Source organism: Martes martes (genome assembly GCF_963455335.1).
Source record: "Martes martes genome assembly, chromosome: 6".
In the NCBI taxonomy this organism is placed as follows: Eukaryota; Metazoa; Chordata; class Mammalia; order Carnivora; family Mustelidae; genus Martes; species Martes martes.
The window spans coordinates 69,135,654-69,155,080 of NC_137893.1; the positions used below are offsets into that span (position 1 = coordinate 69,135,654).

The 19,427-nt window shown below is 35.6% G+C and overlaps 1 protein-coding gene across 2 annotated transcripts in view; it reads left to right on the forward strand.

The window, feature by feature from the left end:
* MED23 (mediator complex subunit 23) overlaps positions 1-19,427 on the forward strand; it is a 46,657-nt gene that overhangs the window by 18,542 nt on the left and 8,688 nt on the right. For both annotated transcript variants that reach the window (XM_080805494.1, XM_080805495.1), the window contains 14 exons: positions 1,586-1,731; positions 2,704-2,949; positions 4,703-4,845; positions 5,938-6,112; positions 7,198-7,361; positions 9,755-9,879; positions 11,134-11,339; positions 11,428-11,608; positions 12,608-12,778; positions 13,191-13,407; positions 15,024-15,260; positions 16,214-16,379; positions 17,166-17,238; positions 18,246-18,460. In XM_080805494.1, the coding sequence (XP_080661620.1) occupies positions 1,586-1,731; positions 2,704-2,949; positions 4,703-4,845; positions 5,938-6,112; positions 7,198-7,361; positions 9,755-9,879; positions 11,134-11,339; positions 11,428-11,608; positions 12,608-12,778; positions 13,191-13,407; positions 15,024-15,260; positions 16,214-16,379; positions 17,166-17,238; positions 18,246-18,460 (2,465 nt within the window). The remainder of the gene's footprint in view (positions 1-1,585; positions 1,732-2,703; positions 2,950-4,702; positions 4,846-5,937; positions 6,113-7,197; positions 7,362-9,754; positions 9,880-11,133; positions 11,340-11,427; positions 11,609-12,607; positions 12,779-13,190; positions 13,408-15,023; positions 15,261-16,213; positions 16,380-17,165; positions 17,239-18,245; positions 18,461-19,427) is intronic.

Sequence of the window (19,427 nt, forward strand, 5' to 3'; positions counted from 1 at the left end):
AAATAGGTTTACAGTTTTGAAAGCATTAAGCTGTTTTAATCTGTATCCATTGCTGAGAGATCAACTGACATCAGTATTAATATCTTTTTTGTTTGTTTGCCAATTGAGTATGTTCCCCCTATTTTATTATATGAGTATTTGAGTAATCTATGGTATATTTTGATGATTGCCAGTTTTTAAAATACATTTGTTATGGAAATTTTTAAATGCACTAGGAGGTAGAGTGAATAGAAAAATAAACTGCTATGTACTCATTACCAAGAAATATTTTTTAAGTTTTTTATTAGTTTCAGGTGTGTAATAGAATGATTCAACGATTCTATACATTACTCAGTGCTCATGATGATAAGTGTACTCTTTAATCCCCATCACCTAGTTCACCCATCCCCCTATCTACCTCCCCTCTGGTAACCATGTTTATTCTCTATAGTTAAGAGTATTTCTTGGTTTGTTTCTCTCTCTCTTTTTTTTATTTCTTTGCTCAGTTAAGTTTTGTTTCTTAAATTCCACATAGGAGTGAAATCCTATGGTATTTGTCTTTCTCTAACTGACTTATTTCGCTTAGCATTATACTCTCTAGCTCTATCCATGTTGTTGTAAATGGCAAGATTTCATTAGTTTTATGACTGAATAATTTTCCATTTTATGTATACACACACACACACACACACACACACATATACACACCATATCTTCTTCATTCCATCTCTCAATGGACACTTGAGCTTTTCCATAATTTGGCTGTTGTAGATAATGCTGCAATAAACATAGGGTACATGTATTCTTTTGAATTTGTGTTTTTGTATTTTAATACCCAGTAGTGCGTTCAATTACTGTATCGTAGGGTAGTTCTATTTTTAACTTTCTGAAGAACCTCCATGCTGTTTTCCGTAGTGGCTGCATCAGATTACATTCCCACCAGTAGTGCAAGAGCGTTCCTCTTTCTCTGCATCTTTGCTGACACTTGTTTCTTGTGTTTTGAGTTTAGCCGTTCTGATAGGTGTGAGGGGATATCTCATTGTAGTTTTAAGAAGTATCCTTGCTTCATCTTTCCACTCATCATTTTTGTTAACACTAGACAATTTTAAAGCAAATTCCAGACATTCATGTCCTTTCCCCCATCAGTATACAATGTATGTGTATGTGTGATAGTGTATATTATCGTACTTATTTAGATTGTATATTTCTTAATTGTTAGATGTTCCTGAAAAGCATATATGCGACTTTTAGAAATTCTGTGTTTTCAGTATATTCATCACATTCAGTAAAATTTTATAATGTGTTTGTTTTTTAAAGAATATAATTTTTAAATGATTGTGAATGCCTCATGACAGTAGGAAAATTCAGCTAAGTATCTTTGAATTTCTACTAATTTCTTGGCAAGAAAAAACAATCCTGTAATTACATTTTCATTATTTTATAGCTGTTAGATCTTTTGATTTGTAGTATTGAATAGTCAAAGAACAATTGAAGTTAAATTAATAAAGGATATTTTAAAAAGAGGTATATCGATAATGGATTATTAGAATACATATAATTAGTTAATTCTTCTCTTTCCTATCATATGCCTATTGTTATTTTCCAGTATATCCCAGTTCCTGATATTAACAAACCCCAGTCAACTCATGCCTTTGCAATGACTTGCATTTGGATTCATCTCAATAGGAAAGCCCAAAATGACAACTCTAAGCTTCAGATTCCAATACCTCATTCCCTAAAGCTTCACCATGAGTAAGTAATTTGTAGCTTAACAGTTATTTTTTTTAAATTAATAAGTAGTATATTGTAGGCTAATCTTGGTCTCAGTATTTGTATCAAGTATGGAAATCTCGCCACACGGACTGGAGGTAAAAGTGAATATTTAATGGGCAATGGCCTACCAAGAAGAATTGACCAATACCTGTATCAGAAAACAACTAGAAAAATTTTATATGTATGCAGACATATATATATATATTTAATTTCTAGGTCTAATTTTTGCTTTTACATGTTTTACCTTAATTAAAGTTCTTATTTTCCAAAAGCACGTGAAAGTGTTTCAAAATTTCATAAGTACTCAGGATCTGAGAATGATCTGACAGATGTCTTCACTCCCTGGGCAGCCGGGATTATTTGAGCTGCTCTGGCTGGTGTGCTCCCTTACACCATTTCCAGAGTTGTGATTACCCAGAGAAGATTCCTTTGTTAGATAGACTTGGTTTTAGACAATCACCGGTGTTAGGAGCACCTGAACTTTCCACCTAGAACTTCTGGCAAGGACTGCCAAATCTCTTCATAGGAAACTAGGGTATGCAGACTTCACATTTCATTTGGCTTTCCCTTTATGAGATATTCCTTAATATCTTTTCACAGTGACAGCTATAATGATGCCACATTGTTGTGCTTAACCAGATAGATAGTAAATAGAAATCAAGTTCATGAACTCTTGAGTTATTTCTTCATTATGTGAATCTTCCATGTATGTAGTAATACTTAGCAAATATCCATTAATTGATAACTTGTGATTACTTAAGTTCTTTTTGAAATGCTACTCAAACTTTTCTGTGTTTCCACTCTGCATTTGGGGCAGAAACTGTAATACCTGTAGGAATAAAGATAGTATTAGTAAATCATTTCATGAAATTAAATGTTTTTTAAAGCACAGACTTAACTTTCTGGAAATTATTTGCATTTTTTACTGTTTAATTGTACTTGAAATTTTAGGTTCCTACAGCAGAGTCTTAGAAATAAAAGTTTACAAATGAATGACTATAAGATTGCCTTGCTGTGTAATGCATACTCTACAAATTCAGAATGTTTTACATTACCCATGGGAGCTCTGGTAGAAACTATTTATGGAAATGGAATTATGAGAGTACCTCTTCCTGGAACAAGCTGCTTGGCTTCAGCATCTATTACTCCCTTACCCATGAACCTCCTGGATTCACTGACAGTTCATGCCAAAATGAGGTATGTTCTTTTTATTTGGTCCTGTATCAGGTAATTGATACCAGTGTAGTATAGGCTTTATTTCATGATTGTGTGTGTGTTTTAGGTCAGGTATACTTTTAAAAAAATGATTAGATTTATTTTATTAAAAAAATAATATTTATTATAGGAATTCTAAAGTATACAAATAAACCTCAAGAAAATATTACCATAACCTCTTCATGAAAAACGGGCATTATAAAATTTTTTGGTGTATGTTCTGAGGCTTTTTTTTTCCTATGTATAAATATATGCATTTATGGGTTGAGATTTTTCTTTTAACAAAATGGATTCTTACTGCAGTATTTTTTTCTTTAAAAGATTTCATTTATTTATTTGAGAGAGAGTGATATCAGTGGGAGGAGAGGCAGAGAGGGAGGGAGAAGCAGACTCCCCACTGAGCAGGAAGCCAGATGCAGGATTTGATTCCAGGACCCTGAGATCAGTACCTGAGCAGACGGGAGACACTTAATCAACTGAGCCACTCATGCCCCCTGCAGTACTCTTTCATAACCATCGTTTCCCCATAAGGATCTGTCAAACAACTCTTTCTAGTGTTTTTTTAAAAACATCTGTTTTTAATTTCTGTGAAGAAGTCTTTTGTGTGGCTATATATGGTTATTTAGCCAGTTCCACATTCTTGGACGTGAATTATTTGCAGTGTCTTAGTATTATAATGATGTCTAAACTACCTTTAAGACTGTCTTTGCACCTACCTATAAAACATTTTTATTAAATAATTTGCTGGAAGTAGAATTGCTGAGTCCAGGGATGCAAAAATTGTAATGCCTATATATTGATTATAAACAGGGATGATTTTAGAATTGACATTATCGTTTTCTAAAAAGACAGAAATGGCTCTGTTGGTTGTGATTCTAAAACTCAAGTACCCTTAGGAGCCAAGCTGACAATGTAGGTGAGTCCCACATGCTGCTGAGTGAAAGAGAGCCAGATATTCATGCACATGCCAAGTATGTGTATCTAGAAGGAATTGAGGCTGACTGAAGCATGCAGGGCTTACCTCATGGTGTTGCCATTTTAGCTCATTTCTATAATGTAAGAATGTAGACTAGTGTAGCTTGATCTTCTAAATTTTTTTGAGAAGGGCTAGAAATCCAGATTTTTATTTCTAGTCTTTTAGCTCTTAAGTATTGGCTCAGAGTTCAGACACTATGTAGATACAAGAGAATGCATTTGTGGGACATCAGTTCTAGAAGACTCATACTCTTTTTCTAATGGTAAACGTTGTCATAGCATTATACATGTGCTTTACCTGCTGTGTGACAGAGTTGAGTTTGGATCTTAGCAGTGATTTTTTTAAGTAATTCTGTAATAAAAGTCATTTAATTTCTCAAATAGTTTTAGTTACATATTTGAAAAAAAAAAACAAACTAAAACCATTTATACATGCTCTTTTTGTTTAAATGGTTTTGGGGTTTTGGGTTTGTGTGTGTTTTAGTCTTTTTTTTTTTTTAAATTCAAGTATGTTTTTATGAGTCATACCCAAATTTTGCTTTTGCATGAGCAAAGGGATCCTGATGCACATTGAAAGCACCATGGAAACCAGAATTAGTCTCAGTGCATCACTATCAAGTGTCCTGCACAACTTAAATGACTAAAATGGAACTCATGCATTTCATGTATTTAAGTTTCAATGTATACCAGATTCCTTATGAGTAACTGCTTATCTATTTCAAAAATACGGATTTTTTTCTTTTCTTTTGTTTTTCCTCAGCCTTATCCATAGCATTGCTACCAGAGTGATAAAACTTGCTCATGCAAAATCCAGCGTGGCCTTGGCTCCAGCCCTAGTGGAAACTTACAGTCGTTTATTGGTGTATATGGAAATAGAGTCCTTGGGCATCAAAGGATTTATCAGTAAGACAGGACTTTTCTGGTGTTTATAACCATTAACGCATTCATTAGTTCAGCAGGGATTCTTTTAGGTCCTGGGGATACAAAAGTGTGCAGATGTCATTGCCGTCATAGAGATTACCTGCTAATGAGGGAGACAGACAGAAAAATAAATGAAGTATGGAATATGTCAGGTGGTAAGTCTTATGGAGAAAAACCAAGCAAAAAAGAGGGATAAGAGTGTAAGAGTCAGGAGAGTGAGTTGTACTTTAAAGTTATGATAAGAAAGGGGTATTGTTCACGTATTGCATGGATCCCTGGATGTGGTGCATATACAGTGAATTTTGGAACACTGAAAAGAAAATAAAATTAAATTTTAAAAGGGATATTTTGTTAAGTTCTTGGGATACAGCGAGCTAGACAGGCATGGTCCCTATTCTCATGCAAGAATGTGTGGTCCCATGTGCTGCTTCTGCTGGTTTGGCCCTGGGGCTATATCTGACTGGCAAAGGAGTTTTCTGCATTTCAGTAGATAGCTTATAGTGTCTGTTAATTGTTATGCAGTTCTAAGTAATAGATACTTTCTAATATAGAAGTGTTTTTCTGATTCATGGTAATTACAACTTTTTAGTAATACAGTATAATTCTAATTTGAACCATAATTACTTTTCTTCCCAGATAATTGAGGGTTGAATACAGCTTTTTTGGGAGAGAGGAAAGAATAAGAGTGGGTGTCATGCAGTTTGTATGTTAAAAAATGATCCTCATGCTTCAGAAGATTGGGAACATTAACATTATGAAAGTAATTTAAAAAACAACTGAGAAGTAAGGAAGGGTAATTTTTTTCCATATGTTGTCTCATTTTTTCAGATGAGCTTGAGTACCATTTGTCATAGTCCAACAAAAAAAAGAAAAAAGCAAACATGGTATTCTAATTAGGATATGGATTTTTTTTCCTTACCATTAAGGAAAAATTAATGGAGAAAATTTGGAAAGTGTGTATGTGTGTGTTCATGATCAAATCTTGACACAGATTTTACTCCATGTGACTTTTCTTCAATGTCTTTTAACGCATAGCTTTTATAATTGGTACCTTAAATTGTCTTGTTCCTCGAGGTCAACTTTTGCCTACTGTTTTCAAGTCCCACGCCTGGGGGATCTTACATACACTTCTTGAGATGTTCAGCTACCGGATGCACCACATCCAGCCACATTACAGGGTGCAGCTCCTGAGCCATCTTCATACTCTAGCCGCCGTTGCACAAACCAACCAGAACCAACTCCACCTCTGGTGAGCTCTGGGATGACGGTCTTTCCCTAAGATTTCTTAGAAACTGTGTTGGACATGGGGAACTTAATCCCTTATAGTATTTGTATTCATGTGTCACAAATCTCCTCTGCTTCTAGGGCATTTTATTTCCAATACAGAAGAAATAGAGGACAGCTTTTTAAATAGGAAGTTATTAAGGTAATTCAGGCCTCGCCTGGTGATCTTTGGCCTGAGAATGAGTACTTCCAGGGCCTTTGACAAAATGTTCTAGTTTATTACTTTAGAATATTGGATTTAGGAGCTCCTGGGTGGCTCAGTGGGTTAAGCCACTGCCTTCGGCTCAGGTCATGATCTCAGGGTCCTGGGATCGAGCCCCACATCAGGCTCTCTGCTCAGCGGGGGGCCTGCTTCCCCCTCTCTCTTTGCCTGCCTCTCTGCCTACTTGTGATCTCTCTCTCTGTAAAATAAAAAAAAAAGAATATTGGATTTTTTTTTTAAAGATTTTATTTATTTATTTGACAGACAGAGATCACAGGTAGGCAGAGAGGCAGACAGAGAGAGGAGGAAGCAGGCCCCCCGCTGAGCAGAGAGCCCAATGCGGGGCTCGATCCCAGGACCCTGGGATCATGACCTGAGCTGAAGGCAGAGGCTTTAACCCACTGAGCCACCCAGGTGCCCCAGAATATTGGATTTAAATACACTTCAGATTATGGTTAAATTATCATGTCACTTTGATTTAGCTCTAAGTGAAAATAATTTCAGATTGAAAAATGTGATTTTTGAAATGCTGTATATTCAGGGGAAATTGTGTAATCCTATAAGCTACGAGCTACCTTTTTCAAATGAGTAGTGTTAGGTGGTTTTTGCTATAAAATTTGGCACCTGTTTTTTTTATTTTTTTAATTTTTTTGGCACCTCAGGTTTTTAAAACTAAACAAAGCTCATTCTCACATAAAGGAGGAGGGTGTTTTTTTAATCAAAGAACAGAAATTCATAGTTTTCATGTTTTTCCATTTAATCAATCTAGAATTAGATTTAAATCTATAATTCTGAAACTTTATATGTAACTTAACTTTTTCGTTTCTTTTTGTTCTCCCACCTTTCAGTGTTGAGAGCACTGCACTTAGGCTTATAACAGCATTAGGGAGCTCGGAGGTCCAGCCACAGTTCACACGCTTCCTAAGTGATCCCAAAACAGTGCTGTCTGCAGAATCCGAAGAGCTGAACCGAGCCTTGATATTGACCTTAGCTAGAGCAACTCACGTAACAGGTACAGTGAATATGGTGGTTACCACTGACAAAAACAGATGAATTAGAGCATGCAGTGTCCCTACTGATTATTAAGGGGATAACATACTGAAAAGATCCGTTTCATTTGTTTGGAAAAAATAATGGTTGTTTTAATACTTTCACCAGTTTAGTCATTAATGTAGGTTCTTCTGTGTACTCTTATTTTAACTGAATTGAGCTTCAGTTTTCAGCCATTTTACATCATTTTTAGGTAGTGGTTCTTGAGGTTTTTGGTCTCAGGACCACTTTACACTCTTAAAAATAAAAAAAGAAATTCCCAAAGATTTTCTATTTATATGGATTTTATCTATCAATATTTACTTTATTAGATATTAAGATAGATGCTTTTTAAAAATTTTTTAATTTAAATTCAATTTAGGTAATATACACTGTACTATTAGTTGGATGCTTTTTTAATATTATTTGACTCACTTAAAAATAATAAATATTAACATAAATGGCATATTTTTTTGTGAAAAATAAACTATATATTCTCCAGACAAAACTTTAATGAGAAGAGGCACCATTGTTTCACATTTTTTGCATCTCTCTTTAATACCTGGTGTAAAAGAAGCTTTGCTGGGTTCTCATATTTACTTCTACATATCATCTACTGTAGTACGTTATTTTAGAACTAAAAAAAAAATGACCCCACACAGGTAAGAGGTTTTAGGGGAGGAGTGTTTTAATGGCCTTTTCCAGTAATTGTGAATATTCTCTGATGTCACACAAAATTGGACAAGTGATGGTTTTTCAAACATTAGTTGCAGCGTAGAATCCAAAGTTCTATCAGTGACCTTTGTGTACTCTTACATTATAATCCTGTGGTCTCTTTTGCACAAATGGATTTTTTAAATTCATGTATATTTTATAACTTCATAAATTAGTTTTTGGAAAGCTTTGGTTCACTGTGTTACGTAGATCTTATAAATGTGGGCACACTTCACTATACAGTATCTAAAAATTACATTTGTTAATATTGCTGTAAATTTCATTAGGAAAAGTTTTGTAAAACTATAAGGCTTATAGTAGTGGATACAGGTTTTCCAAAATTTTGATTCTTCACTTGAAAAGTCAAATTTTATCATTGGCAAAAGATGTGGTCATTTGTTTTCCTTGAAGTAACAAGTTCCCTTTGTTAATATTCAAGAAAATTTCTGCTTAATGCCCAAATCCGAATAACTGTAGTTTTCTGTCAGATGTTCTTTCAAGTAAAAGTGGAGTTCCATTAAAAAAAAGGAGCTAACTTAACTCAATATTCCACACATGATCTTAGCCAAAAGGCCAAGAAGAGATTTAACTGAATATTTAAACAAAATTGCAAGTATTTTTCCTTAAGATACCCATCATATTTTGAAGGGTAGCTAGGACACTTTATGCATACTTTCATTTTTATCATAACATAAAATTAGATGTACTTAAGGGCTAAGATACTTTCCTTTCACTACTTCAAGGATATTATTGAGTAAAACTGGCACTTCCCCTGTACAGCCCCTCTCCCCCATGAGAGCATAGTGAAGATTACAGTGGCTGTTAGTATAGTCTGGTGCCACTGTTTGAATGTTCTGAGGGCCAGCAGTTTTACTCACCATTCCCTTTGCTCCATCAGTGCACATATCAACACAGTAAAAAGGTTAGTACTATCTTATTATTACTTTAATAGTTTTGACCTCATCAAATCCTTGAAAGGATATATTGGGGACCCACAGAATCTGCAGACCATACTTTGAAAACTGCTGTTTTAAAGAAGTAGTTATTGAATTTAGCAACCTCAAATACATTTGTGTGAACTACCTTATTGTACATAAATTAACCTTCTTGATTTAGAGAGTTAAAGTCTGTAGCTATTTCAACCACTAGAAAAGATACTTTCTTAATTCTGTTTCCTTGGCTCAAGAAAGTGGTGATACCTCATTGTCAGAGTGAACTACATGAGCAGTCATGGTGGGCCTGTATCACACTGTTAGACCACTGATGCTCTGTAACCTTAAAAAAAAAAAAATTGCAAGGGCACCTGGGTGGCTCAGTCAGTTAAGTGTCCAACTCTTGATCTCAGCTCAGGTCTTGATCTTAGGGTCATGAGTTCAAGTCCCATGTTGGGCTCCACACTGGGTATGGAGCCTACTTAAAAAAAAAAAAAAGATTGCAATGTCTTTTGTCTTCTTTTCATTAATTGTGCTCATATTTACTAATTAATCATTCAAATTATTTATAAACTAAGAGAACATAAGTTTAAATTGAATATAACTAGTTAAGCAGTGAGCGTATTGCTGTGCAATTCAATGGGTGTACATAATTGTTACTTTCCTTATGACATCACTTATGAATTGTGGGTCATTTATATCTGGATTACATCTGTTTGTTTATGTTTAGATTTTTTTACAGGCTCTGATTCAATTCAGGGAACTTGGTGTAAAGACATACTTCAGACCATCATGAGTTTTACTCCTCATAATTGGGCATCACACACTCTTAGCTGTTTTCCAGGCCCACTACAGGTAATTTGGTCTTAATTATATATTGAATGTATACAAAGTCATTTTTCCATTTAATATATATGAAATCATTCTTCCCCATTAACTCATTTCTTCCCACTTAGTGTTATTCTAGAGAGCTTGTTTTAGTGATTTCCAAAGGAAATTAGCTTATATTTCTTTTTAAAAAATCTTTGCTATTCCAGAGTCTCTTGAGTTGTTCCCTGTCCTACTCCAGAACTGGATATATTCCTAAAAATAAAATTTTTGTTTTATCTTATTAGTTAACAGTTTTAGAATCTTGTGAGAATTAACACATTACCTGAAAAAATGTCTCTCTCTCTTAGAACTGAAATAGGGAGAAATACAGCTTAACCGAGCCTCACAGAATACACATTGTTACACTTGACTGAATTTTTTTTTTAATCACACAAAAACTATTAACTTGGCTTTTATGATATGGAGAAAAGAAAACTCATTTGTCCTCTACTTTTCAGAGAAAAGTTTAAGCGTAGTGAGCATCTGCTTTTTAGAACTGCCAATAGGGCTAGAGCAGTAGTTCTCAAACTTACCAAAATTACCTAGAGGGCTTGTTCAGATAGACTGCTGAACTTAGAATTCAGTAGGTCTGGAATGGGGCCCAAGTCTACATTTCTTTTTTTTTTTTTTTTTTAAGATTTTATTTATTTATTAGAGAGAGAGAATGAGAGAGAGAGAGAGGATGAGTAGTGGGAGGGTCAGAGGGAGAAGCAGACTCCCTGCCGAGCAGGGAGCCTGATGCGGGGCTCGATTCCAGGACTCCAGGATCATGACCTGAGCCAAAGGCAGTCGCTTAACCAACTGAGCCACCCAGGTGTCCCACAAGTCTGCATTTCTTACAGGTCCCAGGTGATACTGATACTGATGGTCTGAGGTAGTATCATGGATTCTCCTTATAGAGATAACAAAATATGTAACGAAAATGTACATACATTTCTTTCTTTCTTTTTTTTTTTTCCCAAAGATGAACAGAAGATCAACAGGTGATTGAGGAGGCTCTGAATTCAGGCTTGCTTGGAATTTCTGCTTAGGAAATCTAGGAAAGGAATCTTTGAGATAATTTCCTCAAGCCTGTGTAGTTTCCTATTATAGAAATTTAGGTCTTGATTACTAAGTTGCTTGAGGTCACACAGAGTTTATTAGTATCAGAATCAAGCCTAGAACTGGTTTCTTGACTCTATAGCGAGTGCTCTTCTTTTTAGTATAACCCTTGATGTAAACTTCTGATCTTCCTTTTAGGCATTCTTCAAGCAAAATAATGTACCTCAGGAAAGCCGTTTTAATCTGAAAAAAAATGTGGAGGAGGAATATAGGAAGTGGAAGTCAATGACCAATGAAAATGACATCATTACCCACTTCTCTATGCAAGGCTCTCCTCCTCTCTTCCTTTGTCTTCTCTGGAAAATGCTCTTGGAGACAGATCATATTAATCAAATTGGCTATAGGTAAGCCAGAAACCTAGATCTGCATTCCATTTGACAAACTGTTATACCATATAGCAATATAACTTATTTTTTACTCTTTGTTTTCTAGAGTATTAGAAAGAATTGGAGCCAGGGCCCTGGTAGCCCATGTGAGAACATTTGCAGATTTCTTAGTATATGAGTTCTCTACATCAGCTGGGGGTCAGCAACTCAACAAATGCATTGAAATTCTTAATGACATGGTATGGAAGTATAACATTGTTACACTGGACAGATTAATTCTCTGCCTGGTAAGAATACGCTTATTTAAGTTTCTAAGCTGCTTCATTCTCTTTTGGATCAAGGTGTGCTACTGACAGATCTTACGCTAATCTAGCTATATTGCTTCTAAGGTTTTAATGAAATTATACTATTATCAAGCATTGCTATCACTTCCCTAAGGAACTAGAGATTTCCCAGTGTCTTTATTCATTCATTCAGAAAGTGTATATTAAATTTCTACTGTGTTCTATGCATAGAAAGTTTAGAAATAAATAAGACAGTCATGGTCCTGGCCTTGTGATACTGTAAAAGTACAAGCAATTAGCCCCTGAGTTGACTTCCAAAGGCTGCCACTAGAGGCAGAAAGTGGTTTAAAAAAAAAAAAAAAAAAGGTCATTGTATTTCTTTGCAGAGTGCTAATAATCATTTCTCTACACTTTGGCAGCCATATTCAGAACTGAATATTTCTCATAGCCACCCAATATTCCCCATATTATTTTTCCTCTTCACTTGATGTCTATTTCAGGCAAAATTTTAAGAGAAGACACAGAACCAGGCTGGAAAATGCTACTTTTTAAAAACTATAATGGTGATGTTTGGGGTGACTTAGTTGAGTAACCTCTTAGCTGTGAAACATAAATATAAGTATGGTTATGATATAGTAGGAGAAACGAGCTAAATCTATAAATCAGTAAAATAGAAGAATAAGATAGAGGTGTAAGGAAAATATTGCCTGGCAACAATGAGAGACCATCTCTATCTAGGTGATAGATTTTGAAGGATGGATTGAATTTCAACCAAAAAAGAGGGACACTTTGGGCCAAAGGAATGGTGAGAACCAAAAATGGGCAAGAAAGTCAAATATGTTTAGGGAATTCTGAACAGTTGGTTAGGGGTAGACTAGACATATAATAAAATTCTAATAATAGTGAGGTATTACTATATTCACATATAGACTATCTAGTAGCAGACCCATGCTTTTGCACAGGTCAGACATTTTAATACCATTTTTCTGTTGTTCTCCAAAGGCCATGCGTAGTCATGAAGGAAATGAAGCCCAGGTTTGTTATTTCATAATTCAGTTGCTGTTACTCAAACCAAATGATTTTAGAAATCGAGTAAGTGACTTTGTGAAAGAAAATTCTCCAGAACACTGGCTACAGAATGACTGGCACACCAAGCACATGAGTTATCACAAGGTACTAATTCAGTTCAGTGCTTCAGTGAATCTTGTTTATGCCGTTCTTAGGAATTTGGCTAATTGGTTTGGCTGTTTTCTCTTTGGTTCTCTGTTTTCCCTCTAATCTATATAGAAGGAAATGAGCTCTCTAAACTGCCTCAAGGTTCTAGAGTAGCTCTATGTTAGGAATTTATTGATTTAGTAGATGTGAATAGTTGCAAAATGAAAGGGTTATTACAAATTCTTTTTACATAAATCTCTTTTGCTATGTCTTTGGGTAATATTTTTTCAAGTAAAGCACTCTAGATTTCATTTTGTAAAAACAAAAATGGTTTCATATTCTTTTAAAAATGACAAGTTTATTTAGCTTTATTTTTTTAAGAGAATAGAAAAAGATGCCCTGAACTTTTGCCATTTATTCACTTCCATAGAAATACCCTGAGAAACTATATTTTGAGGGCCTGGCGGAGCAGGTTGATCCTCCTGTGCAGATCCAGTCTCCCTATCTACCCATCTATTTTGGAAATGTGTGTCTTCGATTTCTCCCAGTGTTTGATATAGTCATCCACAGATTTTTAGAGTTGCTTCCAGTTTCCAAATCACTGGAAACTCTACTAGATCACCTTGGTGGCTTATATAAATTTCACGGTAAGCTTTTTCAAATTATAATTCCATCTAATAACTCAATAAACAAAAGTAGTCTGGGCATGACCATATGGGTAATCATGGCTTAAACATCTTATTTTAATTGTTTTTCAATAAAATTATTTTGAGAATAGTGCTATGTAGTGATGCCGTGAAATATAAAATAGATGACATAAAAATATGAATAGGTAGGTAGGTCATGGCAGATGTATTAAATAGCAGAAATAAAAGTGATATGCAAGAGATGACCCCTTTTACATAGTGTGTGATTAGTTGCCAAATAAGTAGAGAAGGAGAATGGTATCATATGAGCTCAGAACAGACTGATGTGACTATGAACTAACTCAGCAGACTTCCTAGATGGTAGGATTCAAGCTGTTGATATATGTGATTTATATAAATAGGCAGAAAAAGAGAACACTCTAGGCAGAAGGAATCCTTTGGAAAAATCACAGCATTTTGAAGACAGTCTCCTCATTGGCTAAACTGAGAATTTAAACTTTGTACCCACCTATAAATCACCTTAAATGCCAGGCTGAGAAGTTTTGATCTTATAACCTGCAGATAATAAAGAGTCAGCTAGAAGTTATTGAGTAAGGTCAAGGCATAGAAAACATTACTTTAGAAAGATAAATCTAATTGTAGTTGGCAGCATGTTTCAGAAGGAAGAAGCCATTTCAAAGACTTCTGTCAAAAAATTCAGTTATATGATTAGTACCTAAACAACTATGATGTTATTGGAAATGAGAAGGAAGGGACAGATAGTCAAGGAAGAAGGAACAGGGCTTGATTAGCTGCTCGTGGAGAGAATATAGAAAGGAAGATGTCAAAGACAACTCTGAAGCTTTAAACCAGGCGAATAGAGGATGGTGGAGTCAGCGACAGGAACATGAAAGGCCTAGAGCAGCCACTGTGGGGACAAAGTAAATTTCTCTGGGGGGCAGTTCTCAGTCCTTTGTCTAGATATCGTCCTCCTAACCAGAAGTCTGAATTGCGTTTTAGCACTACAGAATAGGTATGAAGTTCAAGCAAGCATTCCTTTAAAAAATTTTTTTTGAGGGACGGGAGAATTAGGTAACATCCACATGGTAGAGAGGGATATGCAGTGAAAAGTAGTTAACTCCATCATGACCTCCAGCTGCCCAGTTTCTTCTTCTGTAGGAGACCACTGTTAAGCAGTTTCTTGTGTATCCTTCCTTAGATATCCTGGGGTTAGTTTTTTTCCCCCCACAAATAATATAGGATATACACATTGTTCTGCACCTTGTGTTTAATGCCTTTATAATGTGTTAGGATTGATTATTTTATATCAGTACATAAAAAACTCATTCGTGCCACACATGCCATGATTTACCTTGTTTTGACCATTTGGACTATTCGAATCTTTCTGCTAGTATAAGCAGCATTGCAGTGGATATTCCTTTATGTACCATGTATATATTATTAGGAGCCTTCTGCCTTGTCCTAAAATAAAAATACTCATTGTATGCAATTGCCCAGCATGTGAAATAGTTTCATGAGCTTCTGAGCTATTTTTTGGTAATCTTGAAAACAGGGGGTTAGTTTTTCATTGTGGGTAACCAGATTAACATTGTGATGATGTGTTTTCTTCTTGGCAGATCGCCCCGTGACTTATTTGTATAATACTCTGCACTATTATGAAATGCATCTGAGAGAACGCCCACATCTCAAGCGAAAGCTTGTCCATGCCATCATTGGCTCACTCAAGGATAATCGACCACAAGGCTGGTGTCTAAGTGACACATACCTGAAGTGTGGCATGAATGCACGGGAAGAAAATCCTTGGGTCCCAGATGACTCCTACTATTGCAGATTGATTGGCAGACTAGTAGATAATATCCTTTTTATTGTGATTTTTCCAGACCCTTCAGAAATAACTATATGTTGATTTGTGAGAATATATATTATCCTTTCAAGGTAATATTTTTATATATTCCAAAACTTCAGTTCTTTTTTGTAATTATTTTTATTTTTACTTTTGTAAAGGTTTTGAAAGCTTAAATTAGCATCAGGTTAGCTGCCAGATAGGCATGCATTCACTCCATTAAATTTTATATCTAAAAAATAGACCTAATGAGGTTGTTTCAAAGAAAAAAATTATATTCCTAAAAAAAAAGTACTCTGTATTATAGTAAATGTATCTGTTTGCTACTGGAGAACATAGAATTTTGTTGCTTTAAATAAATCCTTAAATGCTTTTTAAAAATATTAATAGATAATAAAACTTACTTTCTCTCTTTTTTAATGAAAAGGCTGCTATATATGTATTTTTATTTCTTTATTTTGATTTCATGTTTTAAGTTATTAGCACACTATGCTTATCATGTTTGTACACCATGCCACTGTTTTGTGACTTGTTTTCCTACATGAAGGCATTTGTTTCCTGAAGTAAAAGAATTACTCATTATAAAATAATCTTCTTATCAACTGTCTTATACCTATTAAAAGAAATAGGTGGATGCAGCCTGGGGCTACTCTTGTTGCCTCTCTAGCTATCTTGTCACAGTTACAAAACCACATGTATATAAGAGCAACCATTTATACCTGTGGTTAATCACATGGTTGCTGTCAGTACATTTCAAACTGATTATGTCAAACTGATGTGTATTTGGTTCCTATTATTTGCCTCTTAATTTCTGTTCAGTCACTTCTTGGGGACTTATAATCAGATAAATTGGTAATAAAATGAGATGTTTACATGGGAAACACTTTTAAAACTATAAAGCACTACAGATGTGAGCCGTTAATCTCAAAATAAACAAACAGTTATAGCTTTAACCATCTGCACCGATGGCTGGCAAATCTCCTGGTCCATTCCCAAACTGTGACTGGAGATTCAATGAGTTTCCCAACCCAGCTGCGCATGCCCTGCATGTTACTTGTGTGGAGCTTATGGCCTTGGCCGTTTCAGGTGAAGATGTTGGAAATGCTCTTCTAAATGTTGTCCTGAAAAGGTGTGTATCCTGTTTCATGCAATAACATTCATTGTTTATTTGTAAAAGAAGAATGATATTTTATTTGGAACTATTAGATAAACCTGTTGTCCCAAGGCTGATGCACATGGGATAGTAACTGTCTTTTGGTCCCAGATTTTATCTTTGGGATATAGATGTAATGGAGTGAGCCCAGGACAGGGTCAGAAGACCTGGGTTTGTTCCCACCTCTACTCTTCAGTAGCTGTTTGACATTTAATAAAGTTAGGAATAATGTTAACATCTCACTAAAGATAGCCTTCAAGATTCCTTTCTTGAAGATCAACAAAAAGTAGAGGGTAATGATTGGAAAAGTATAAATAAATAGAAATAGTCTTTCATCCCAGCAACCATTGTTAAAGGAGACAACTAAGAAAAGTCTTACTAAGCTTTTGGGTATATTAAATTTTTACTCGATAAAAATCCAATGTAGTTTTTTTTTTTTTTAAGATTTTATTTATTTATTTGACAGAGAGTCAGCAAGAAAGGGAACACGGGCAGGGGGAGTAGGAGAGGGAGAAGCAGGCTTCCTGCTGAGCAGGGAGCCCAATTCGGGGCTCAATCCCAGACCCTGGGATCACAACTCAAGCCAAAGGCAGATGCCCAATGACTAGCCACCCAGGCACCCCAAAAAAATCCATTGTAGTTTTATTGAAGTAGGTCGGTTTTTAGCCCTGAATTACATATATTCTCAAAATAAGATCCATTATCAACCATATAAAAGTATTTTTGTAATTTCACATTTTTATTTTTTTTCTTCACTTTTAGTCAGCCGTTAGTGCCAAGAGAGAATATTACAGCATGGATGAATGCAATTGGACTGATCATCACTGCGTTACCAGTGAGTTAATAACTGTGATATATACGTAGTAATGGAATGCAGTTGTCCCTGTTGGCCACAAGAATAAGATGCATGTAAGATGCCCTGTACAAGGACATCACACAATTAAGTGTTTCCATATTTTTAAAGTTTTTATAGTATTACTGCTTCAGAAACCTACGGTGAGTATTTTGTTTGTCTTCTCCCTGAGATCTAAAAACCTACCTGACCTATGGGTCCCTGCATCCTTTGGTCCCACCTTATCTATCCAACCTTACTTTGACATTAAAGTCTGATCTACTTTTGACCACTTAACATGTTATGTATCTAGAGGCTTTGCTCATGCAAATAGCTCTTGTTGAGATATGTTTTAAATACTTCTGATGTGTTGCATAATAAGACATGCAGAACCCCTTTCCTTCTGTCAGTTTTTCTAAGGCTTATTCATTCTTTGCCAACTTAGGTCCTGCTTCTTCAATGAGCCATTCCCTGACCTTCCCTCATGTGAGGTCCCCCTTCTGTGACCTCATCTGTGTCTACTCAGCACCACACAGTTGACTGTTGCAATATCTTTCAGTGTCAGTAACACTGTCTAACCCTGTGCTCTACAGACTTGATTATTCACCTCTCCAAATCAGTCATTTTTTTCCTTATATGCCTCCAAAATATATATATTTATTTCTGAGTTATTTATGTGTACTAGTGTTGTCTATATAATAGGTATTGGTAAAAGCAATTTACTGTGTAGTAAATACCAGATACTAAATGAACCAGGCAGACACGTGTATTGAGCCCTCTTAACTCACAGACACTTATCCCCAGGTTCTTACTGAGTTAATTTGACTTACTATGAAGCCATCCACTTTTGCTTTCAAAATCTCCATTACACAAGACAACATGCTAGAGAAGTAAAAAACTTTAAAGAACAATAAAGTGCCATGAGTTTAGGCTTTGGAGTGAAATATTCGAAATGGGGTGGAATACCCGATAAGGGATATTTTTCATCAGGCTTTCCTCTGATTTTAAAGGAACCATATTGGATTGTCCTGCATGATCGAATTGTGAGTGTTATCAGCAGTCCCAGCTTGACATCCGAGTCAGAGTGGGTTGGCTATCCATTCCGCCTCTTCGACTTCACTGCTTGTCATCAGTCCTACTCTGAGATGAGCTGCAGCTATACGTTAGCTCTCGCACACGCTGTGTGGCACCATTCTAGCATTGGTCAGCTCTCTCTCATTCCCAAGTAGGTATTATGATTTCGTAAGTAAATTGGACTTTTTTTTTTAATTTTTTTTTAAATTTTATTTATTTATTTATTTGTTAGAGAGAGTGAGTGAGCACAGGCAGACAGAGTGGTAGGCAGAGGCAGAGGCAGAGGGAGAAGCAGGCTCCCTGCCGAGCAAGGAGCCCGATGTGGGACTCGATCCCAGTACGCTGGGATCATGACCTGAGCCGAAGGCAGCCGCTTAACCAACTGAGCCACCCAGGCGTCCCAGTAAATTGGACTTTTTTCATTTTGTGTTTATTAATCTCATTTACACAGGAGGTATATATCTCATTCAATAGAGTAACTTTCAAAGTGAGTTTTAATTAAGTAGAGTTTCTAGATAATGAGAAAGCTCTCATATTTCAAAATTGTTTGAAAAAATTAATTTGTATAGGGGCACCTGGGTGGCTTAGTGGGTTAAGCCTCTGCCTTCGGCTCAGGTCATGGTCTCGTGGTCCTGGGATCAAGCTCCTGCATCGGGCTCCCTGCTCAGCGGGGAGCCTGCTTCCCCTTCTCTCTCTGCATACTGTTCTGCCTACTTGTGATCTCTCTCTCTGTCAAATAAATAAAATCTTTAAAAAAAAAAAAAGATTTAAAAAAAATTAATTTGTATGAGCAAAAAATAGTCTGGCATCTAGTTTTCCATTACAGTTTCAGGAGGCTTAGTCAAATGCATGCTTTTTCCAGAATATATCCCAAGAGCTGCATTTTGAACTGAATAACTCATAATAGCTTTTTTCTGATTACTTTTCTTGACTATAAAATTGGTAGTAATTAGAGTCAAATTTCTTGAGAATGGCATTTATATTAGATTGGTTATTCTCTTTTTTATTTCAAATACAGGTTTTTCGTGTTATTCAAAAGTAGAGTATTCCTATGAAACCTTCCATCAGCCAAAATGACATAAAGTGAAGCATATCCCGCCCTTTCTGAAAGTTCATGT